We start from the raw sequence: 24,851 nt of genomic DNA, 5'->3' as shown, positions 1-24,851 counted from the left end.
CCTCCTGGGGCCAGCCTGTCACCCGTGGGAACCTCGGTCTTGTGTTTGGGAAGGTGAGAGAAATGTTCCTCGCCGCCCGGGCAATAGCTAGGATTGTGTGGGTGACTATGCTTCCCAGAGTGTAAGGGCTCAACGCTGCTATTTCTTTCCCGTGAGCGTTGGGCTTCTTAACCCCGTAAGCGCCCAGCCTGTTTTGTCTTCCGGACGGAAAGTACAGTGCCACTCACCGGATGAATTACATGTTGAGAAATCCTGATAGGATGCACACCACAGTGTACCCTCCAAACCTGTTTTAGGGGTACAGTTCGGCGGCACTGCGTCCATTCACATTGTTGTGCAGCCGTCACCACCATCCACCCGCAGAACTGTTTTCTTTTGGAAAACTGGAAATCTCTCCCCATGAAACAGTCACTCCACGCCCCTCCCCTCCCAGCTCCTGACAGCTTCCTGTCTGTGAACTTGTCTAGCCCGGTACCTCATGGGTGGAGTCATACGGCATTTATCCTTTGTGGTGGCCTATTATGGAAGCATATTGTCCTCAGGTTCCTCCACGTGGTAGCCTGTCAGAATGGCCTTTTCGGGGTGAATAATACTCCATTGTGTGTGTGACAGGGGTCTTATCCGTTCACCCACCGATGGACACGTGGGTAGCTTCCACCTTTGGCTGTTGTGAGGGATGCTGCCATGAACATGAGTGGACAGGTCTCTCTTGGAGACCCCGCTTCGGATTTGGGGGGCATGTGGAGAAGTGCTGGATCGTGATGTCATCCTCCGGTTAATCTTTGAGGAACTGCCATCTTGACTTTCTCAGTAATTGGATGCTATTACTTTTTTGTTGTTCGTCCTCACCTGAGGATATTTTTCCATTGATTTTTTAGAGAGAAGGAAAGAGAGAGAAAGAGAAACATTGATGTGAGAGAGACACATCGATTGGTTGCCTCCCACCTGCACCCCGACCAGGGCTGGGGAGCAAACCTGCAACTGAGGCACGGGACCTTGACCGGAATTGAACCTAGGATTCTTCAGTCCGAAGGCCAAAGCTGCATCCACTGGGCCAAACCAGCCAGGGCGGATGTTATTACTTCTAAAGTCTGGGAGGAGGTGCCTCCCGGAGCTCTCTCAGAGGTGTCTGGTGGTGCGGCTTTCACAGCCCCCTCTGCACCCTGCCCGCCACTCCCCACCCCTCCTGTGCTGGGAACTGCTGAACTTGAGGCTCCCTCCTCTCATCCTTTGTTCTGGGCAGAGTGCCTTTCCATTTCCAATCGTTAATCGAGATGAATTACTCCATTGCCTCTTTTAAATTGGAATCCAAAATTTGTTAACTCTGAGAATGTGCCCAGTTGGCTTACACATTGTACGTTCATTGAAATTAAACACGGTGCATTCGTCTTGACTTCAACACAAAAATACTAACATTATGGGTTTGAGTTTTGTCATCTTTATTCTCAGTCCTGACCCTCCTACGTTGACCTTGTTCCTCACTTGGGGCCGAATTTTGCCACCTGAGGAAAGACAAGGAGGCTGTCCCCTGGGTGATGCTGGCAGCCTGGCAACGAGGGCTGAGGCCAGTGGCCACTTCCCGTGAGGTCGGCAGGTGCTGTTGGCATGGAGAGCAGTGCCCTGCGCTCTGCAGCCCAAGTTCCGTCGGCGAGCCACTCTGATGACAGCCCCAGCCCCCTGGGTTAGGTGCTCTCTGCCCACCCCACTGGCCTATAAACAGGAGGAGGACGGGGAGACAGGGCCTGTTCTGGACACAAAACTCTTCGTGTCCAGCGTGTCTGAGCCAAGCTCCCCTCCCCATGTGTTGGAGAGACTGGGCCGGGCTGGGGTGAGGGTGCTGGCTGAGTGCCTCCAGCTGTGACTCCTCCAGCCTCCACCAGGCGATGCTGGTGGCACATGCCTGACCCCTGTCCCTGTGATTGTGGGGTTACTTTCCCCAGAGTGGGGATTTTCCTCACAGTGGGCTGAGATGGCTTATTGACCAAGAATTTGGCCAAGACCCCACCTCCGAGCTGTCGTCATCCCAGGTGACCTTTCTTGTGAGGTCGGGGTCCAGCTGAGCCCTACTGAATAGTCACTGGGTCGTTAGGGTCCCTAAGTGGAGTGATCTCAGCTCATGTCAAGAGGTGCCCATCTCACCTCATGTGGCTTTGTAGCCCCGCCTTTCCAGTTGTTCTGCCAGGAGACCGTGTTCACCGAGGCCACGGACGTCCGTCTGGGGTCCTTTCTGCGTTCTTATCAGAGGACCCTTTGGACAATAGGACTCCGCCCCAGTGGGTCTGGCATGACTCTGCTTCTCACAGGGTGTGGGGGTGACCATAGGCAGTCAGGCTAGTGAAAGGGGGAGGAACCAGGAGGAAGGCAGGTTACAGGGAAAAGAAGACAAAAAATAACTGTAAACAGTTTCAAATGCCAACTGTGGCACTTGCTCTGAGTCTTGGCCCCGCCCCTGAGTCACCTGGTGCAAGGCCCGCCTCTCCCCTCACCTTGGCTTCCTCTTCCCTGAAACCAGGCCTTTGCTGGGGGATTATGTGAAGCCCTGGTGTGTGGTCCTCATGCAATACCATCATCACTCTGCCCCCGTCCCTGAAAAGTGGGGGAGGTGGCTGTGGCGCCCCACTGGGCTTCCTATAGAGAGATCTGCTGTTAAGAGGAAAGGGGCCGGAGAGGGAACAGCCGGCTTCTCTCAGCCAACGCCCACGAACTTGTGCTCCCACAGACGGCCATGACCACCTGGGATGGTCTCCTCAGACAGGTCACTGTGATTCCGAGGCATTGACCCTGCCACCAGGGTCAGGTTCAGAGAGGCCTGCTCTAAAGAGTCAGGGGAGACGCGGACTCAGAGGCCTTGGGCCTCCTCCCCAGGGGAGCAGAGCCTGCAGGGGACAGTGGTCTCTGGGAGGGGGAGATGCCAGAGGGCTTCTCAGAGGAGGTGATCCCAGAGTTGGGCTTTGAAGGATGAGCATGTTGTTCCAGGTGGGAGAAGCAGGTGCTCCTGGCAGAAGGACCTACAAAAGCAAATGTCTGGAAACTGCCTGAGCGGGGCCTGCAATAGGAGCAGGGACCAAGGCAATGCAAAGAGGCAGTGAGCATGTGTTGTGCTCAGGGAGGTACTCATTGCTGGGACAAACGGGTGACTAAGGGGGGCATTGGGGGCGTGTGGGGAGGATGAGAAAGGAAAGGTCTCAGGACAAGCCCATGGGGTGGAGGGAGAAATTTTCCCAGGGTCCCACTGTGTGTCTGTGGCAGGTCTTCCTTCTAGAAACATGAGGGAGGCAGGATGGGCTGAGCGGAGAATGACCTGGGAGGTCAGACCAGGGGTTGCTCTGGGAGTGAGCAGGCAGGGCGGGGCTCGCCTGTTGCAGTGCAGGTTGGGTAATGTGGTTGACCCTGAGCTTCTCTGAACCTGGGCATTTACTTTCATTTTTCCTTTCCAAGTATCTTAGAACCCGAAGGTGTTTATGCAGACACAGCTGCCGAGTGGATGTGCACAGCTAAGAACAAGCGGGTCTTGTTTCAAATCTCCAGAGGGAGATTCTCGGTAAGTTGGGAGGTAGGAGCGCCTCCCCCACCTTCTCATCCTCACATTTCTAAGACAAGGATATTGTCACTGTTGTGTAGATGGGAAAAACGGAAGCTTTCAGGAGGGCGGGGTGTGGGGGGTGGTAATGGGCCCAAAGGCACATGTAAGCAGTGAGATAGCCCTGATTGGAACCCAATTTTGTCTGAGGTTCCTCCCCACTCCAGTACCCCTAAACTGTGGAGAGGAAGGGGGACACTGCTCAGGTGGGTTCACATCCTCCCTCCAGCTCAGCTCAGACCTGGACTCCCTGAGAGGGGACCCAGTGACCCCAAAGGAAGGGGGGTGTGGAGGGATGTGGAGGAAGTAGAGGAGGTGGATGTGAGGGGATGTGGAGGAGGTAGAGGAGGTTAAAGTGAGGGTTAGGGGGAAGCAGAAAAGTTGGGGGGCGGTAGGTGAGTAAGAGCCTCAGTTCCTTGTGGCCTGGATGCCCTGAGGCTGCCTTCAGGGGCTGCTGCTGAGGCTGATGGGGTAAAGGATTGCCTTTGAGAGTTCAAATCCTGGCATTGTTTCACCCACCCTTTCAGTTTAGTGCCGAGCCTGGTGGGAAACTGAGGCCCTGAGAGGGGAATGACTTGCCCGGGTGCCACATTGAGACACTGAGCAGGAGGGTGGGCAGGCTGTGCCTCCCTGCTCTTGCCTGGCCCATGCTCATAACCCTGGGGGATAGAGACATAGGAGGTGGTCCTGTGTGTCTGAGCTGGAAGAGTCTGAGCCCAGATCCCTGTGCTTATTGGAGAGACACACCTGGGAGCTGTTACGTTATTGAAACCACATCTCCCTCCTCAGCCACCAGCACCAGGAGGTGTGGGCCTCTACTCTGCCCTCAGGAGCTGCCTGATGCTGGGCAAGTGCCTTCCCTGAGAAGGATTTGTTCCTGTGTCTCCCCACGTTTAAGGATTTGGGTTCAGTCTCTCCACGTTGATATGTCAGCTCCTGTGTCCTGTGGACAGTGAGTCACCTGTGGTTTCTGTATCTGCTGCACATAGTGGCCCGGCCTCTCACAGTGCTCTGCCTTGGCTGAAGGTAGCCTTTGCAGTCTTTAATTGTTAAGAAGTCAAAGCAATCACAGTTTCCCTTATGGCTTCTGGGACTGGTGTCTTAATTAGCTGTTTCTGCAACTCAACATGAGTTTTCACATTTCTTGCCCCACGTTTATAGTTCATCTTTCCAGTTTACATTTAGATTCCTTTGGGATTGATTGATTTTGGAGGAAGCTTTTGTGTTTATTTGTTTTATTAATCCGAAACTGAGGATATTTTTTTCCATTGATTTTTAGAGAGAGTGGAAGGAAGGGAGGGAGGGAGGGAGGGAGGAAGAGAGAGAGGGAGACAAAGATTGATGTGTGAGAGATGCATCAATTTTTTATCTCCCACAGCTGCCCTGTGCCCTGACCTGGTTCGGGGATGTACCCTGCAACCCAGGTCCCTGCCCTTGACTGAGAATCAAACCCTCCACCCTTCAGTGCACAGGCTGATGCCACATCCACTGAGCCATACCAGCCAGGGCTGTAGAAGCTTTTTGTTTCTTCTTCATCCTCTTCTTCGTCTGCATCTGTGTCTGCTGCCTAATGCAGGGCATATTCAATGGGCACCTGCAGCCTTCAAGGAGCCTCTGGTGCAGGAAGCAAAGTGCCTGGCAGCAGGTAGTGAGCGGGAGTGGGAGGGCCTGGGGTCAGGTGTCAGAATCAGTTGTTCACATCCCTCTCTTCCTCTTTCTCCTCATATAAAAATGTGACGGCTGCAGCAAGGAGGCAGGAGGAAATACTACACTTGATCTTAGCCAAAAGGCCGAGAAGCGATGACAGGAGGAAATAAATGGAACTCTCAGAAAGCTGATAGAACTGTCAGAAGTACATGAAATCAGTGGGGGAAATTTGTGTGAAATCTGAGTCACGGTTTTTTCAAGATCAATAAGAAAACCAAAATGAGTGACTCAGTTGCGAGTGAAAGTGGGGTTTGCTGTGTGGTTGAGTGGATGGCTGTTCATTGTCCCCGCCATGGGACACCCCACACTGGAGCCATCAGTGCCAGGAGTATGGGGGGTGACCGGGGTCAGGAAGGGCAGCAGACAATAAACCCCGCCCTATGTTTGCAGATACAAATGGTAAACAGTTCAAAGGTTATTGGAAGAATGTGAGTCATTATTTGTAAATCCTAGAGCATTCTGGGGCAGAGCAAAGAGCATGCAGGTGAGCCACCTTAGTATCACCTATTAATATACCGACAAATCCCTTGGCTCTCTGTGTCAGGCAGGTCTCAGGAGGGGTGGTTGATAAATGCTGTTTTGCTTCTGAAAATAACGCTACTGACAACCAACATTTCCTTTCTTCCCTGGGCTCCAAGGCAAGATAGTCCAGACAGAACTGAGAGAATCCTCTCCATGGAGAGGTCTGTTTCCATCGTGATAGTTCACAGAACAGAAATGACCCAGAGTGTTTTTATTATTATTGATTTGAGATCGAGAGACAGACAGAGAGAGAAACAATGGTTGCTCTAGCCAGGGCCAGAGTGTGTTTTCACAGTGAAGGCCATAAGACCTGACTGCCTCCCCTTTCCCTGCCCGTGCCATTTTGGGAAAATGTGGCCTCAACACAGAGCCCCTGATTACAGTATTGCCCCATCCCAATGGTCACCAAGACAAGGTGGGCACTGACACTTCCTAGGAAAGAGCCACCTAGCGCTGGGAGACCACGCTATCCAACCAAAAGGTTGGTCATCCACGCATCCTTCAAACTGACTTGTGCTCAAAAGGGGGAGCGTGGATGAGAAATGGGTTCTATGCAAAGTAACCCACAGGGAGAGGCGATCATAAATTCCTAGCTGGGCAGGTCATGGCGGGGGGTCACATCCCAGGCTTATACTTTTTAGTAAAAGGTTTGTTTTCCTTAAGCAAGCCCTGTCCATTGTTTCTGTGCGTCCAGGTGAACACACCTTTGAAATAGCCACTCTCCAGAGAGCACAATCTTGCCTGACAGGTGTTGGCTCTGTGGTTGAGTGTTGGCTCATGAATGAAAAGGTCACCAGTTCAATTCCTAGTCAAGGCACATGCTCGGATTGTGGGCTCAAAACCCAGCAGAGAACATGTAGGGGGCAGCCACTGGATGCTTTTCTCTCATCAATGTTTCTATCTCTCTCTTCCATTTCCTTCCTCTCTGTAAAGTCAATAAAAACATTATTTTATTTATTTCATTATAATTTTTTCAATGTTTTTTATTAAGGTATTATATGTGTACATATCTTACCATTGCCCCCCCCCCCGCACCCCACTCCCATATATGCCCTCACCCCCCAGAGTTTTGCGTCCATTGGTTATGTTTATATGCATGCATACAAGTCCTTTGGTTGATCACTTATCTTCCCCTCTCCCTAACCTTCCTGCTGTAATTTGACAGACTGAAAAACATTTTTTTAAATGAGACCACACTCTTCTTGACTATCCTGTAATCCAATCCCCACCTGCTTTCTCCCAACTTCATGTAACCATCCTTACATCTGCTCCTTCATTTCAAATGCATAGAAGAAGCTGAGAAACTGTTATTCTCCAGAACATTTTAGATCTAGTGCAGTTTGGCTCAAATAAATTTTCCAAAAATCCTTTTAAAAATTGTCAGCCTTAAAAAGGAAGGGCATGCTGGCCCATGTTCCTACATGCATGACCCTTGAGGACACTATGCTAAGTGAAATAAAGCAGTCTCAGGAAGAGAAACATTCTGTGATTCCACTTATATGAAGCACTCAAATCCGTAGAGATGGGAAGTAGAATGGCAGTTTCCAGGGGCTGGGAGTTGGGGGATGGGGAGTTATTGTTTAGTGGGTACTGAGTTCTGTTTTATAAGATGAAGAGAGTCTGGAGACTGGTTGCACACCAGTGCAAATATAATTTAACACTATTGAAGTGTACCCTTAAAAATGGATAAGGTGGTAAATTATATGTTGTGTATTTTCAGCCTAATAAAAGAATTTTAAAAACAAAGATGTGTGTGTTGGTTTTTAAAAAGTACTATAAACTGGAAGATGTAAAAGATAGGTACCTCATGTCCTGTGAGCATAAATGGAAATTGGTGCAATTTATTTGCATTAGATTGTGGCTCTAGGCATAAAGGAATTTTTATATGGTGATACACTCTGTCCTAGTCATTCTATTTATTAAATATCTTTTAAAAAATATATTTCATTGATTTTTTTACAGAGAGGAAGGGAGAGGGATAGAGAGCTAGAAACATCAATGAGAGAGAAACATCGACCAGCTGCCTCCCGCATTTCCTCCACCGGGGATGTGCCCACAACCAATGTACATGCCCCCGACCGGAATCGAACCTGGGACCCTTCAGTCTGCAGACCGACGCTCTATCCACTGAGCCAAACTGGTTTCAGCTATTTATTATATATCTTAAAGGAAGCAATCTCAAATGCAGATGAGCTTTTATGCCTGAAGATTGTCTCTGCACTATTTTCATAAAGAACTGGAAATAAGCTAAGGTCCACCGGTGGGCGTGGGGAGCAGAGAGGACCGGGCAGTGCCAGGAGGGCTGAGCAGCCCACAGCAGGGCTGCAGGGTTGGGGCCAGGACTGCAGGACCCCAGGGCCCTAGGGGATGAGGGTCTTGCAGAAGCAAGAAGGGTGCGGGCTTGGGAGGCCACAGTCCCAGGAATTTATCAACACAGAGACTTGGCATAGGATGCAAGACAGCGTTTGGGAATGAGAAGAGTCATTTGCAAGTAACACAGACACATTAATAAACGTTTTTGTATATAAAAGGGAGTAGAGCGTAGTCCTCACAAACACGGGATTGGGATCAGGAGGACTTGGGTCGGAGTCCTAGCTCTAGCACTACTGTGAGACTTGGGCTAACCCGAGTTTAGGGGAAAACCTAGACTGTGATGGTTTCCTCCACGTTCCAATGGGAGCCACAATGGCGCCCACCACGTGGAATGTGTGAGAGTATTTGGTGAGGGAACAGGTAAGGAGCCTGTGGTAGACACACCATCAATATTAGCTGTAGTGATCAGTAAACACAAATGTCCCAACCTCAAGTCATTTCCAAACCATTTCTCCCCATCTTTCCTTCCTGTCCTTCCTTCCTGTCTTTTCTTCCTGTCTTTCCTTCCCATCGTTCTGTCTGGTTTTATTGCTTCTTTGGTTTTATTACTCCTCACCTGTCTGTTTCCTTGTCTGATGGTCTTCTCCTTGTGCCCCCACAGGACATCGGGACTGTCACTTGGCTTGCAGTGGGCTGGAGTGAGGTGAGTACCTTCTCTTACCGAGCAGCTGGCAGAGCCCGCAGACAGGGAAACACAGTGGATTGAGTCCATGTCGGCATTTGAGGCCTTTCCCTGAAAGAAACACCAGAGACGGAGCCCCTCGCTGCTCCCAGTTGCACAGCTGGCTCACCTTCGACCCCACAATTTGTTTTCTCTTCCCAAGGGTGAAGCAACACCTCCTTCCAGCTGGACACGGACTGGTGAGCTGAAGAGGAAACTCTGAGATCCCACTGCTGACACCATGACCTCAGAAGCTGACGGGAACTGCCCAGGTAGTCAGCTTCCTCCTCTCTAGCTGGTTCCTGCTCATGATCTAGAATTGAGGGAGGCACCTCCAAACTGGGTTAAGCTACACAGGAAACAAGAACCTCAAAGGGGATTGATGAGTGTCCCTATCCCCCAAAAGGGTGCAAGGGGAGTCCCCTCAACCAGAAGTGTATGTGGGGACCTCCTTCTAGCTCTCTCCTCAAGCTGCTCATATCCTCCCATCTTCTGCACCTCATGCAATGACTCCAAGGAGGCCAGGACAGCCCATGGGAGGTGGGAATTTCTTGTCCCCTGTACCTGGAACCTGCTAGTTCCTGGTGGAAACCTTCCCCTCCAAAGCACTGCCACCTCCCACAGCTGTACTGGGGCCCTGACCTGTGCTCCCAATTATAAACACCTGTGTACCAGGTGTGACTGTCGGGCAGGAACTTCTTCTGATGATCTCAGTTACCCCTGCAGAGGCCCGCTTTGTAATTTCCCACACCCACCCACATCCTAGCCAACAAACACACAGATGCAAGTGCTCTGGGTTCCCCCCATCTAACCCCAGGTTTACTTTCTCCCTCAGTGGGTGAAGCAAGAAAAGGAAAAACACCACTTTAATCACCCAAATCAACACTGCATTGCCTAGGAAACCACATCACCCCCCAGGAGAGGATAAAACTTGTTCCTGTTGCAGCATAAGGGGGGAGCGGACAGCTCAGAAGCCTGCAGTTCCTGAGTAGGCTCTGGGGTCCCTGAGGGAGGACTGGAGCTGGTGGATTCCTGAGGACAAACAAGATGAACTCTTGTTTAAGAAGTGGGCAAGAGTGGGTTCAGAGGTGCCCAGGGGAGCTGTGGTCCCTGAGACCAGCCTGGAATGGGGGAGAGGATACTAATTGATCACAGGATTAGAGCTGATGGCCCAACCCCCACCTTGAAGACACCCCTCCATGCCCACTGTGGAGCACCTGTGAGAAGCAGGAGGAATCCTCTTTGCTTGGTAACTTTACTCCATCAATGGCGTGTGATCTGAAACATTATTTTCAATTTTATAAAAAATCCCATAGGTAACCTATAGGGTAGAATGCAGAAATCACATGAATTTTTGAACTACAAGGAGGCTTCAACCTAATGTAAGGAAATGTCTGACAGGTGACCTTAGATGCCACCTGTGAACTTTCTGCTCCTTGGCTTGGGCCTTCACTTGTCCTGAGTTCCCCTTTCTTTTTCTGTGAAAGAAGAATAATGTCCCTTGTGTGTATATGACAGGAAACACGTTTCCATCCAGCATCTGCACATATAAAACATATTCCTGTCCCCAGTCCCTTATCTGCAATTCCATAGTCTCCAAATCCCTGGGAGTCACATGTTTTTATACTTAATTTTTAAAAAAGGTTTTGGCTCTGACCGGATTGGCTCAGCGGATAGAGTGTCGGCCTGCGGACGGAAAGGTCCCAGGCTTGATTCCAGTCAAGGGCATGTACCTTGGTTGTGGGCACATCCCCAGTAGGGGGTGTGCAGGAGGCAGCTCATCGATGTTTCTCTCTCATTGATGTTTCTAACTCTCTATCCCTCTCCCTTCCTCTCTGTAAAAAAATCAATAAAATACATTAAAAAATAAAAAATAAATAAAAAAAGGTTTTGACCAAAGGACTTGTATGCATGCATATAAGCCTAACCAGTGGTCACAGACAACAGGGGGTGGGGGGATGCGTAGGGAGGGGTTTGGGATGGGAATGAGGGGATGAGGACAAATATGTGATACCTTAATCAATAAAGAAATTTTTAAAAAAAGGTTTTGATTTTTAAAGGGAGAGAGACAAGAGTGAGAGAGGGAGAGATGTGTTGTCCCTCCCTCACTCATAAGGATGCCAGTCAGATAGGATTAGGGTCCTACACATATGATCTCATTTAACCTTAATTACAAAATACAGTCACATGGGACCTGGCTAGATTCGCTCAGTGGTTGAGTGTTGACCCATGAACCAAGAGGTCACTGGTTCGATTCCCAGTCAGGGCACATGCCTGGGTTGGGGGTTCTATCTCCAGTAGTGGGCATGGAGGGGCAACTGATTGATGCTTTTCTCTTATTGATGTTTCCATCTCTATACTTCTCCCCTACCTCTCTCTCTAAAAAGCAATAAAAACATATTTAAAAAATTAGTAAGTACAGTCACATGGAGTGACAGGCCTGCAATATATAAATTTTTGGGGATAGTTCAGTCCATAACACCAGGTGACTCAACAAAAGTTCCCCATATTTTTTTTTAAAAGTCCCCCAGGTGACAGCTGCTTAGGAAGATGAACAATTAACCTCCTTGTTTATACTCAATGCCATCGCCATTCTACCACCATTCCTTCCAACCTCATTGTTTTTTCTTTCCATCCAGAGGGCAAAGACTTTGTTGACGTCCTTGAGTATTTAATGGATCCAAGGAACAAAGAGAAACTGCAACATCTGCTGAGTGATGAATCCTGGAAGAGATTTGTGGCTGGGGCCGAGTTGTCCAGGTAACCTCCAGGGGATGCCTGTATTGTCACCCAGATCTCCCCTGCATCCAGATTCCTCTGGCAGGCACACTCCTCCAGGCATGTTTCTGAGCTTGGGGTTGAAGAACTTCCTTCTCAACAGTCCATGAGCAACATTTCCTTCATATCATTCGTTGGCAAAGAAGGGCCCCCGGTTGAGAAGAGATGAGGCCTGCAGGGGAAGGTTATAGACCTTGGGCCCCTTACTTAACCACTCTCTGTCTTATTCATCTGTTCTATTTCTTTTCTTTTTTTAAAAATATATTTTATTGCTTTTTTACAGAGAGGAAGGGAAAGGGATAGAGAGTCAGAAACATCGATGAGAGAGAAACATCAATGAGCTGCCTCCTGCACACTCCCTACTGAGTATGTGACCGCAACCAAGGTGCATGCCTTGACCAGAATCGAACCTGGGACGATTGAGTCCGCAGGCCGATGCTCTATTCACTGAGCCAAACTGGCCAGGGCAATCATCTGCTCTATTTCATTCTGAGGAAAATAAGATAATGCGTGTGAACTGTTTAGCCTAATGACTGACACATAGTAGGTGGACAGTTGACATGAACTTTTAAAAGATGCTGGGAATAGACAGGGGCCACATGTCTTCTTGTTGGATGTGAGAGTCACGCAGGACTTCCTATGGGACAAGCCAGAAAAATCCTGGCACAGTTTGTGTCCCTGGGGATGGTGGCTAGAGAGCCTGCTCTCCCTAAGAAAGGGATTGCATGAACTCTGCAGGTCCTGCTGGCCTGGAAGGCAGAGAGCTGGAGCGAAGCTGCACCGTGTTGGGTTGAATCCTGACTGTATCTCTGCCCAGCTCTGGGGCTCTGGGCTTATGTCATCTCCCTCATCAATGGAATAGCAAGTCCATCTGATAGGACTATGGTGAAGGCCTTGGGGTGAACAGCAGGGTCAAGGGCGAGGAAGCAGGTGCAGTCATGCTGTTTGGAGGCCTAGAGAAGCCTGGAGCAGGGGCAGAGCCTGGGGTCGGGATGGAGCAAGGGTGGTCCAGGTGGGAGGACTGGTAGGAAGGCTTGGTAGCGGGGCTGGACTAGAGTGAGACACCTGGGCACAGGACTGAGGAGGCCAGGGGCCTCGTGGAGGGCCATGCGGGGGGAGTGGGGATCATTTCTTCCTTCCCTGATTTGATCCCCTCTCTGCTGGGGGCAGAGGGCCCTAGGTGATCATGTCCTCCAACCGTGTCTGTGAGCTGGAGGGCTCCTCACCTCCCTGTGGGACCTTCTTCTATTCTCCATGGAGTAACCCTGACCAGAGGGAAGGCAGTGTGGCTTAGTGAGCACTTCCGGTCAGAATGGGGGCTGCCAATGTGGAGTAACTGTGGGATTCCGAGTAGACACACACTTCCCACCATAGAGGACAGTGCTTCCTGCACCAGCTCATCCAGTCGGAGGTCTCATCCTTAGGGATTCATCCACCTGCCTTGGTTAATCCCCTGTCCTTCATTATTACAGGGAGGAGGCAGATGCACTCTATGCAGACTTGAGCCAGCTGGAAGCACTCATGGCCGTGGGGGACAAAGACATGCCCTCAGCAGACCAGCTGCATGGGGAGAGCTTTATGAAGGAGTTTCCTCAGGTGAAACAGGACCTTGAGGATCGCATACAAAAGCTCTACGCACTTGCTGATGAGGTTGACAAGGTGCACAGGGACTGCGCAATCACCAAGGTGACGGCCACTACCACCGGTGTTGTGTCTGGCATTCTGACCATCGCTGGCCTGTGTCTGGCACCTGTGACAGCAGGGGCTAGTCTGGTGCTTTCGGCAACTGGGATGGGACTGGGGGCAGCAGCTGCTGTGACCGGTGTGACTGCCAACATCGTGGACATGTCAAAGGATGCCTCAGCTAAAGCCGAAGCCAGCCGCCTAGTGTCAACTGGCATTGACACAGAGAAGGTGGTTGTAAAGGTTCTACGTCGCAACACGCCCAAAATTGGTTTCTTAGCAAGGAAGTGTTACGGATCTCTGCAAGCCATTGTGAAGAATGCCCGTGCCTTCAAGCTGGCCAAATCCAATCCTCTCTTAGCAGCCAAGGCCACGCGCTTCTTGCGTACGGGGGCAGTCTCAGCCCGAAGCGGCAAGCAGCTGGAGAAAGCTTTTGGAGGCACTGCTCTGGCCATGAGCAAAGGAGCCAGGGTCCTTGGTGCAGCCACGGCAGGTCTATTCCTTATCTGGGATGTAGTGGACCTAGTGAAAGAGTCAAAGCACTTACATGAGGGTGCAAAGGCTGAGTCGGCGGAAGAGTTGAGGCAGCAGGCCCAGGAGCTGGAGAGGAGGCTGGGAGAACTCACCCACATTCACGGAAGTCTACAGGAGGACCTGACTCCGTGATCCCCGGACAGTGCAGGGAGCAGGGTGTGTGGGAGACAGAGGCATGGACTTTACATTGTTAGAGGGGAAAAGCCTGCGAGATAAAATGGATGGAACTGCGTGTGAAGGTGTTGAGCACAGGGAAGGAGGGGTTCATGCAGATGGCAGGTGGGTCAAAGAGAAGGAAGGAACCTGGACCTGGAATCAGGGAAGAGAGGGGACATGAGAGTGGTATTGGGGGGAGGGAGGGAGAATATGGGGAGCTTTATTTTGACTAAAAAAGACATTAGGATCATGAATAAAGAAAGAGAAGTGGAGGAATAAGCACTGAGAAGGCCCAAATTACTGAAAAGTGGAATATAGAAGAAGGCAAAAGAGTTTGAGTTGTTGGGATATGGGAGTTACAGTGGTTTTTGGATTGGCTCTCCCCAGGGATCACCGTCCCAGCAGGAACCCGTCCCTCCCTGGTCCTGGTATCTAGCCCTGATTTCCAGTTCCAGCTCGCCTTTGTCTTCCAGCAGCACATCGTAGGTAGGCAGTGACTTTAAAAACAAAGTAAAACATTTTTTAGTTTATTTTTCAATTACAGTTGACATACAATATTATATTAGTTTTGGGTGTACAATATAGTGATTAGAAAGTGATAACCTGCTAAGTCTAGCAGACATATGGCATCATTCATAGTTATTACAATGTTATCCACTATAGGCAGTGACTGATGATGATGATGATGATGATGATGATGATGATGACGGAGAAGGTGATGGCGGTGGTGATGACACGGAGTGGGTAAAACATTTGACAAGTTGCTGGTGCTTGTTGGGGCCAGGATGCTCTGAGAGACCAATGAAATTACAATGAACCTGCAAATGCTCTTAGAACAGTGGTTGATTTGAAAAAAAAAAAAAAGAGAAGTGAAAACAGATACTGCAGCAGGTCAAGGAGATCTACCAGTTGGCCCTGAGACACAGCCTCTCCATCATCAGGGGAGGTGGTGTGGACACGATGATATTATAGACCCTCTGTTTCTCCCCACCTTGTGTTCTGCAGACTCCGGTTCAGTAAGATGGACTGGGACTCTGAGCCTTTGTGGTGGGATTAGTGGGTTCATCTGGGCTCTGGGTGCCTGGCTTCCCTTCCCCATGAGCCTGTCCTCCAGGAACTCAGGGAGCAAATCTTCCATTGCTCCTGCTCGCTCACTGGGCTCCCACTCTCCTGTCCAGTCTAGTCCCTGAGAGCTTGGTGCCCCAGAAGCTCTGCTGGGTCACCCGGGGGAAGCTTCTCCACAGGTGGCTTGCGCTGAACACAGGTGGCTTCCTCGCCCAGCAGCTGGGGCCCAGGATTAACTGGGGCCCAGGATTAACTGTAGGACATTAAGATCAGAAGGGCTTGCCCTGACTGCTTTGGCTCAATGGAATGAGCGTCAGCCTGCAGACTGAAGGGTCCCAGGTTTGATTCCAGTCCTTTTTACAAGCACATCCCCAGTAGGGGCTGTGCAGGAGGCAGCGGATCGATGTGTCTCTCTCATTGATGTTTCTAACTCTCTATCCCTCTCCCTTCTTTTCTGTAAAAAGCAATAAAATTAAAAAAAAAAAAAAAAGATCAGAAGGGCTTGTTTGCAGGTGTGAGAGAGGGTCATCTATAAATAGACAGGGAGACAGCACACATTTCTCGAAGCTACCCTCACATTTTCCCTCCTGCAAGAGCTTCTAGATGGTCATCCTGTGTTTACCCTTGTGGCACTGCCCCCGCCCCTTCTCCACACTGAGCCAGAACAGCCCTTAGGAACACAGAGCTTATCAAGCACCTCCTTCCCATTACTCTGCACAAAAGCCCCAGGCCTCCACCCAGCCAGATGTAACCTGTTGGAGCCTGGGGTCCCCCGAGGGCAGAGCTGAGACAAGGCTCACTGAGGGTTGATTTGGGAAGTGATACCCCAAAGCTGGACTGTGGGACACTGTTCCCCGGACAGCACTCATGGGCTTTGCCTTCCTTGGCCCATAGCGAGGACCAGACCCACACCAGCAAGGAAACCCTGGCTCTCCTTGATATGAGCAAGGTGAGTCAACCAAGGTCAACAGAACAAAAGAGAAGGTTCCTTTCCAGGCCACTCAGGTCAGTGTGACCTTGAGCTCCCTGACCTTAGTGGGGCAAGCTGGAAACACACAGAGGCTTCCTCACCAGGGCCCACGTGTCTGATAGCCCTCTGAGGAGCACAAGGATGTGTGAGCAGCCTGTCGGGCGAGGTACCAGTTCTCACGAGGCTCATGAAGAATTTGTTTGCTCTTTGGAAAGGCTTTGACCAGTGGGTACCGATTCTGCTGGATCGTCCATCACTTCCTGCCAGTCCGACATTAAGGAGAGAGCTTTCTTATCGGGCAGCTTGGCTTAGAGTGAGGAGTCAAGGAAGGCTTCACAGAAGAGGGGGCACCAAGGGTTGAAAGAATGGGGAGGAAAGTCGGGGTGAGAGTATTTGGGGCAGAGGACCTGCGCCTGCAGGGTTCTGGCTGGGAGGGAGGGCCACTCTGAAAGGACACTGATGGAACTGCAGTATGGCCACTCGGCTTCCACTGCCCGGACGCCTGTGAGAAAGGGGCAGGCCAGAGTGGGGGGGGGGGACTGTTGGGGTGAGCAGGCTGGCACGGGGAGCAGTTGGGGGTGATCAGGCTGGTGGGGTGGCATTTGGGGGTGAGCAGGCTGGCAGTGGGGGGCAGTTGGGGGAGAGCAGGCTGGCAGGCAGAGTGATTAGGGCAATCAGGTAGGCAGGCAGGCAGGTGAGAGGCTGAAGCCAGCAGTCCTGGGTTGTGAGAGGGATGTCCGACTTCCGGTTTAGGCCTGATCCCTGTAAACCAGCAGTAGGACATCCTTCGAGGGGTCCCAGATTGGAGAGGGTGCAGGCCATGCTGAGGAATACCTGCCCCCATGCATGAATTTCATGCACTGTGCCACTAGTAAATATATATTCTTATTGATTTCAGAGAGGAAGAGAGAAGGAGAGAGAGAGAGAAACATCATTAATGAGAGAGAATCATTTATCAGCTGCCTACTGCACGCCCCCTACTGGGAGCCTGAAAGCCAGGCATGTGCACTTGACTGGAATCAAACTCGGGACCCTTCAGTCCCCAGGCTGTGGCTCTATCCACTGAGTCAAACCAGCAGGGGCCACATAGTGCTTTCTGAGTGTTCAGTCCTTGTCTGCCCCTGGGGAGGAGAAGATGAGCAACGCCTGGTCCTCATTCTGAAGGACTTTGCCATTGACGAGGGAGCTTCACGTGTGTCTCGCTCCTCTCACCTGGCCACACTCATGAAGAAGGGGCGCCCCGGGGCCTGTGGGGCTCAGGGAACAAGGGCTGAGCTTTGGGATAATATGAATGATGCTGGCAATCTGGCAACGAGGGGCTGAGGCCAGTGGCCACCTCCCATGAGGTTGGCAGGTGCTGTTGGCATGGAGAGCAGTGCCCTGCACTCTGCAGCCCAAGGTGCCCTCAGCGAACCACTCTGATGACGGCCCCATCCCCTGGGGTTGCGTGCTCCCTGCCCACCCCACTGCCCTATAAACAGGAGGAGGACAGGGAGACAGGGGCCTGTTCTGGACACAAAACTCTTCGTGTCCAGCGTGTCTGAGCCAAGCTCCCCTCCCCACGTGTTGGAGAGACTGGGCCAGGCTGGGGTGAGGGTGCTGGCTGAGTGCCTCCAGCAGTGACTCCTCCAGCCTCCACCAGGCGATGCTGGTGGCACATGCCAGACCCCTGTCCCTGTGATTTTGGGGTTACTTTCCCCTGAGTGGGGATTTTCCTCACAGTGGGCTGAGATGGCTTACTGACCAAAGAATTTGTCCAAGACCCCACCTCCGAGCTGTCGTCATCCCAGGTGACCTTTCTTGTGATGTCGGGGTCCAGCTGAGCCCTACTGAATAGTCACTGGGTCGTTAGGGTCCCGAAGTGGGGTGATCTCAGCTCATGCCAAGAGGCACCCATCTCACCTCATGTGGCTTTGTAGCCCCCACTTTCCAGTTGTTCCGCCAAGAGACTGTGTTCACCGAGGCCACGGACGTCCGTCTGGGGTCCTTTCTGCGTTCTTATCAGAGGACCCTTAGGAAAACGGGACTCCGCCCCTGTGGGTCTGGCATGACTCTGCTCCTCACAAGGGGGTGTGGGGGTGACCATAGGCAGTCAGGCTAGTGAAAGGGGGAGGAACCAGGAGGAAGGCAGGTTACAGGGAAAAGAAGACAAAAAATAACTTTTAAACCAGGGCCAGGGGCCAACTGTGACACTTGCTCTGAGTCTTGGCCCCATCCCTGAGTCACTTGGTGCAAGGCCCGCCTCTCCCCTCACCTTGGCTTCCTCTTCTCTGAAACCAGGCCTTTGCTGGGTGAGTATGTGAAGCCCTGGTGTGTGGTCTCATGCAATACCATCATCACTGTGCCCCCTCCCTGAAAAGTGGGGGAGGCGGCCGTGGCGCCCCATGGTCATTTGTCGGGGATGATTAGGCCTCTTGGAAGGGCCATGTTGGCCTGTGGGGTCCACACCCAGCCCCGCCAGGGGCGGAGGAGAGGGCAAAGAGGAAAAGCCCATCAGCTGCACCACTTACAGGCGGAGCCATTTCCCTCCTGGTTCTTGATCTGAAATGCAGGTGGTGATGCCTAGAGCCGGTGTGAGAATCAAGTAGGAGAGGCCTGGAAGGTGCCCGCACGGTGCCTGGCACACACTTAGCCCTTCGTCCCTTCTGTTTTCAGACTCTTCTGTGTGACCGCGACACTGAGCTTCCTATAGAGAGATCTGCTGTCAAGAGGAAAGGGGCCAGAGAGGGAACAGCCGGATTCTCTCTGCCAACGCCCACAAACTTGTGCTCCCACAGACGGCCATGACCACCAGGGATGGCCTCCTCGGACAGGTAGCCGAGATTCCGAGGCACTGACCCTGCCACCAGGGACAGGTTCAGAGAGGCCTGCTCTAAAGGGTCAGGGGACACAGGGACACAGTGGCCTTGGGCTTCCCCCAGGTGCCAGGGGAGCAGAGCCTGCAGGGGACAGTGGTCTCTGGGAGGGGGAGATGCCGGAGGGCTTCTCAGAGGAGGTGATCCCAGAGTTGGGCAATGCAAGGAGGCAGTGAGCATCTGCTGTGTTCAGGGAGGTGCTCGTTGTTGGGGACAGAAGGGTAACTAAGGCGGGGGGGGGGGGCATTGGGGGCTTGTGGGGAGGATGAGAAAGAAGGGGTCTGGGATAAAGTGCATGGGGTGGAGGGAGAAATTTGCCCAGGATCCCTCGGTCTGTCTGTAGCAGGTCTTCCTTCTAGAAACATGAGGGAGACAGGATGGGCTGAGTGGAAAAGGACCTGGGAGGTCAGAGCTGGGTTTGCTCCTGTACTGGGGCAGCACGCAGGGCGGGGCTGGACTGTCGTGGTGCAGGTTGGGAAATGTGGTTGATCCTTAACTTCTCAGAACTTGGGCATTTGCTTTCAGTTTTCCTCTCCAAGTACCTTAGACCCTGAAGGTATTTGTGCTGCCGAGTGGATGTGCACAGCTAAGAACAAGCGGGTCTTGTTTCAATTCTTCCAGAGGGAGATTCTCGGTAAGTTGGGAGGGTAGGAGCGCCTCCCCCACCTTCTCATCCTCACACTTTCTAAGACAAGGATATTGTCACTGTTGTGTAGGTGAGGGAAACTGAAGCTGGGGGTGGGGGGTGGTAATGGGCCCAAAGGCACATGTAAGCAATGACAGAGCCCAGATTGGAACACAGTTTTGTCTGACATTCCTCTCTACCTCAGTACCCCTGAACAGTGGAGGGGAAGGGGGACACTGCTTATGTGGGTTTACATCCTCCCTCCAGCTAAGCTTAGACCTGGACTCCCTGAGACAGGAACCAGTGACCCTAAAACAAGGGGGATGGTGAGGGGATGTGGAGGAGGCGAGGAGGTGGGTGTGGAGGAAGTAGAAGAGATGGATGTGGGGTGATGTGTAGGAGGCAGAGGAGGTGGATGTGGGGAGATGTGTAGGAGGCGGAGAAGATGTATGTGGGGGGATGTGGAGGAGGCAAAGGAGGTGGATGTGGAGGAGGCACAAGAGGTGGATGTGGAGGAGCCAGAGGAGGTGGATCTGGAAGAGGCAGAGGAGGTGGATGTGGGGGGATGTGGAGGAGGCAGAGAAGGTGGAAGTGGGGTGATGTGGAGGAGGTAGAAAAGGTGGAAGAAGGGGTGTGGGGGAAGCAGAAAAGTTGGGGGGCGGTAGGTGAGTAAGAGCCTCAGTTCCTTGCAGCCTAGATGCCCTGAGGCTGCCTTCTGGGGCTGCTGCTGAGGCTGATGGGGTAAAGGATTGCCTTTGAGAGTTCAAATCGTGACATTGTTTCACCCACCCTTTCAGTTTAGTGCCGGGCCTCGTGGGAAACTGAGGCCCTGAGAGGGGAATGACTTGCCCGGGTGCCACATTGAGACACTGAGCAGGAGGGTGGGTGGGCTCTGCCTCCCTGCTCTTGGCCGACCTCGCTCATAACCGTGGGGGATGGGAGACGTAGGAGGTGGTCCTGTGTGTCTGAGCTGGACGAGTCTGAGCCCAGATCCCTGTGCTTATTGGAGAGACACACCTGGGAGCTGTTGTGTTACTGAAACCACATCTCCCTCCTCAGCCACCAGCACCAGGAGGTGTGGGCCTCTACTCTGCCCTCAGGAGCTGCCTGACGCTGGGCAAGCTCCTTCCCTGAGAAGGATTTGTTCCTGTGTCTCCCCATGTTTAAGAATTTGGGTTCAGTCTCTCCATGTTGATATGTCAGCTCCTGTGTCCTGTGCACAGTGAGTCACCTGTGGTCCACGTACCTGCTGCACACAGTGGCCCGGCCTCTCATGGCTGCCTTGGCTGAAGGTAGCCTTTGCAGTCTTTAATTGTTAAGAAGTCAAGTCAGTCACAGTTTCCCTTATGGCTTCTGGGACTGGTGTCTTGATTAGCTGTTTCTGCAACTCAACGTGAGTTTTCACATTTCTTCCCCCACGTTTATAGTTCATCTTTCTAGTTTACATTTAGATTCCTTTGGGATTGATTGATTTTGGAGGAAGCTTTTGTGTTTGTTTGTTTGTTTGTTTGTTTGATTAATCTTCAACGGAGGATTTTTTTTTTCATTTATTTTTAGAGAGTCGAAAGGAGGGAGGGAGGAAGAAGGAGAGGGAGACAAACATTGATGTGTGAGAGATGCATCAGATTATTACCTCCCACATCTGCCCTGTGCCCTGACCTGGTTTTGGGAATGTACCCTGCAACCCAGGTCCCTGCCCTTGACCTAGAATCAATCCCTCCAGTCTTCAGTGCACAGGCTGACGCCACACCCACTGAGCCACACCAGCCAGGCCTGTAGAAGATTTTTGTTTCTTCTTCCTCCTCTTCTTTGTCTGCCTCTTTGTCTGCTGCCTAATGCAGGGCATATTTAATGGGTACCTACAGCCTTCAAGGAGCCTCTGGTGCAGGAAGCAAAGTGCCTGGCAGCAGGTAGTGAGCAGGAGTGGGTGAGGTTGGATGGAGCTGTCCCTGAGCCCCACACCTGGGAGCCCCCTAAACCCCCCTCACCCCCGGGTGAGGGGCTTTGGGATGTCCTGCTCAAGGCCAGGTGTCAGAATCAGTTGTTCACATCCCTCTCTTCCTCTTTCTCCTCATATAAAAATGTGACGGCTGCAGGAAGGAGACAGGAGGAAATAAATGGAACTCTCAGAAAGCTGATGGAACTGTCAGAAGTACATGAAATCAGTGGGGGAAATTTGTGTGAAATCTGAGTCATAGTTTTTTCAGCAAGATCAACATGAAAACCAAATGGAGTGACTCAGTTGAGAGTGCAAGGGCTTTGCTGTGTGGTTGAGTGGCTGGCTGTTCTGTGTCCGTGCCATGGCACACACCCCAGGCTTGAGCCACCAGTGCCAGGAGCACAGAGGGTGCCCGGGGCCAGGAGGGGCAGCAGACAATAGACCTGGCCCTGTGTTTGCAGATACAAATGGTACACAGGTCAATGGTTATTGGAAGAATGTGAGTCATTATTTGTAAAATCTTAGAGCATTCCTGGGCAGAGCGAAGACCAGGCAGGTGAGCCACCTTAGTATCAGCGATAAATATACCGACAAGCCCCTTGGCTCTCGGTGTCAGGCCGGTCTCAGGAGGGGTGGTTGATAAATGCTGTTTTGCTTCTGAAAATAACGCTACAGACAACCAACATTTCCTTTCTTCCCTGGGCTCCAAGGCAAGATAGTCCAGACAGACCTGAGAGAACCCTCTCCATGGAGAGGTCTGTTTCCATTGTGATAGTTCACAGAACAGAAATGACCCAGAGTGTTTTTATTATTATTGATGTGAGATCGAGAGACAGAGACAGAGAGAAACAACGATTGCTCTAGCCAGAGCCAGAGTGTGTTTTCACAGTGAAGGCCATAAGACCTGACTGCCTCCCCTTTCCCTGCCCATGCCATTTTGGGAAAATGTGGCCTCAACACAGAGCCCCTGATTACAGTATGGCCCCATCCCAATGGGCACCAAGACAAGGTGGGCACTGACACTTCCTAGGAAGGAGCCTCCTAGCGCTGTGAGACCACGCTATCCAACCAAAAGGTTGGTCATCCACGCATCCTTCAAACTGACTTGTGCTCAAAAGGGGGACCATGGATGAGAAATGGGTTCTATGCCAAGTAACCCACAGGGTGATGCGATCATAAATTCCTAGCTGGGCAGGTCATGGCGGGGGGTCACATCCCAGGCTAATACTCTTAATAAAGCGTTTGTTTTCCTTAAGGAAGCCCTGTCCATTGTTTCTGTGCGTCCAGGTGAACACACTTTTGAAATAACCACTCTCCAGAGAGCACAATCTTACCTGGCCGGTGTGGCTCTGTGGTTGAGTGTTGTCCCATGAATGAAAAGGTCACCAGTTTGATTCCAGGTCAGAGCACATGCTCAGGTTGTGGGCTCAAAACCCAGCAGAGGGCATGTAGGGGGCAGCCACTGGATGCTTCTCTCTCATCAATGTTTCCATCTCTCTCTTCCATTCCCTTCCTCCTGTAAAGTCAATAAAAACATTTTTTGAAATGAGACCACACTCTTCTTGACTATCCTGACTACACCTTCTTCCAATCCCCACCTGCTTTCTCCCAAATTCATGTAACCTTCCTTACATCTGCTCCTTCATTTCAAATGCATAGAAGAACCTGAGAAAATGTTATTCTCCAGAGCATTTTAGATCTAGTACAGTTTGGCTCAAATAAATTTTCCAAAAATCCTTTTAAAAATTGTCAGCCTTAAAAAGGAAGGGCATGCTGGCCCATGTTCCTACATGCATGACCCTTGAGGACACTATGCTAAGTGAAATAAAGTAGTCTCAGGAAGAGAAACATTCTGTGATTCCACTTATATGAAGCACTCAAATCCGTAGAGATGGGAAGTAGAATGGCAGTTTCCAGGGGCTGGGAGTTGGGGGAAGGGGAGTTATTGTTTAGTGGGTACTGAGTTCTGTTTTATAAGATGAAGAGAGTCTGAAGACTGGTTGCACACCAGTACAAATATAATTTAACACTATTGAACTTTATCCTTAAAATTGGTTAAGATGGCCCTAACCGGTTTGGCTCAACCTGCAGACTGAAGGGTCCCAGGTTCGATTCCAGTCAAGGGCATGTAACTTGGTTGAGGGAACATCCTCATTATGAGGTGTACAGGAGGCAGCTGATCGATGTTTCTAACTCTCTCTTTCTCTCTGTAAAAAATAAATACAATATATTTTTTTTAAATGACAACAAATAAAAAATGTTTAAAAAATGGTTAAGGTAGTAAATTTTGTGTTGTGCATTTTTTTTAGTGTAATAAAACATTTTAAAAGAACAAAAGATGTCTTTCTTTAAAAAAACCTACTAGGAACTTAAAGATGTAAAAAACGGACACCTCACATACTGTGAGTATAATTGTAAATTGGCACCGTTTGTTTGCATAACAATGTGGGATAGGAATGAAGAATTTTTATATGGCAATACCCTCTGACCCAGTCATTCTACTTCTAGAAATATCTAAAGGAAAATAACCTCAAATGCAGGCAAACTCATATGCTAGAAGAGTGTTTTTGCTCTATTTTCATAAAAAAACTAGAAACAAATTAAGATCCAAAGGTGTGGGGGGCGGGGGGGGAGGGTGGAGGACAGCAGAGAGGACCCTGCACTTTCAGGAGGGCTCACATTTGACCCCACAGTTTGTTTTCTCTTCCCCAAGGGTACAGACTGGTGAGCTGAAGGGGAAACTCTGAGATCCCACTGCTGACACCATGACCTCAGAAGCTGATGTCATCTGCCCAGGTAGTCAACTTCCTTCTTTCTGGCTGATTCCTGCTTATGCCCTAGAATTGAGGGAGGTGCCTCCAGGATGGGTTAAACCACACAGGAATCAAAAACATGGAAGGGGATTGATGAGTGTCCTTGAGCCCCCAAGAGGCACCCAGGGTAGTCCCCTCAACCTGGAGTCTATGTGGGGGACCTACTTCCTGGCTCTCTCCTCAGGCTGCTCACTGCCTTCCTTTCCCTGCCAGTCAATTAATGAGTCCAAAGAGGCCAGGACAGACCATGGGAGGTGGGACTTTTTGCCCCTATACCTGGAACCTGCTAATTCCAGGTGGAAACTTTCCCCTCCACAGAATCTCTTCTGCGCACCTCTCTCTACCCCTGCCCCCAGCCCAGCTGTGTTGGGGCCCTGACCTGAGCCCCCAATTATAAACACATGCTTACCAGATGTGATTGTCTCAGAAAGGAACTTCTTCTCTTATCTCAAATGCCCCCTCCCCCTCCAGAGAGGCCTGTGTTGTTATTTCCCTCACCTATCCACTCCCCATTAAAAAAAATACACCCATTTAGTGCTCTGGATTCCCTCCATGTAAACCCTGGTTTTCTTTCTCCCTCAGTGAATGAA

At 51.0% G+C, this 24,851-nt stretch overlaps 1 protein-coding gene across 1 annotated transcript; it reads left to right on the top strand.

The window, feature by feature from the left end:
- Positions 1 to 9,084: 9,084 nt before the first annotated feature.
- Positions 9,085 to 13,620, top strand: LOC129149736 (apolipoprotein L3-like). Its single transcript, XM_054718641.1, has 4 exons — positions 9,085 to 9,115; positions 11,483 to 11,603; positions 13,094 to 13,541; positions 13,585 to 13,620. The coding sequence occupies exons 1-4, from the start codon at positions 9,085 to 9,087 to the stop codon at positions 13,618 to 13,620; spliced, it is 636 nt and encodes a 211-aa protein (XP_054574616.1).
- Positions 13,621 to 24,851: the final 11,231 nt, after the last annotated feature.

This window comes from Eptesicus fuscus, chromosome 7 (assembly GCF_027574615.1).
Source record: "Eptesicus fuscus isolate TK198812 chromosome 7, DD_ASM_mEF_20220401, whole genome shotgun sequence".
NCBI lineage: Eukaryota > Metazoa > Chordata > Mammalia > Chiroptera > Vespertilionidae > Eptesicus > Eptesicus fuscus.
Note: the sequence above shows the minus strand (reverse complement) of the source record. Positions and strands in the feature narration are given on the sequence as shown.

Coding starts and splice junctions, on each gene's coding strand:
- LOC129149736 (XM_054718641.1), top strand. CDS start 9,085: ATGACCTCAGAAGCTGACGGGAACTGCCCAG. Junction 9,116..11,482: donor AGCTGACGGGAACTGCCCAG/GTAGTCAGCTTC, acceptor CTTTCCATCCAG/AGGGCAAAGACTTTGTTGAC. Junction 13,542..13,584: donor TTGACACAGAGAAGGTGGTT/GTAAAGGTTCTA, acceptor TTGGTTTCTTAG/CAAGGAAGTGTTACGGATCT.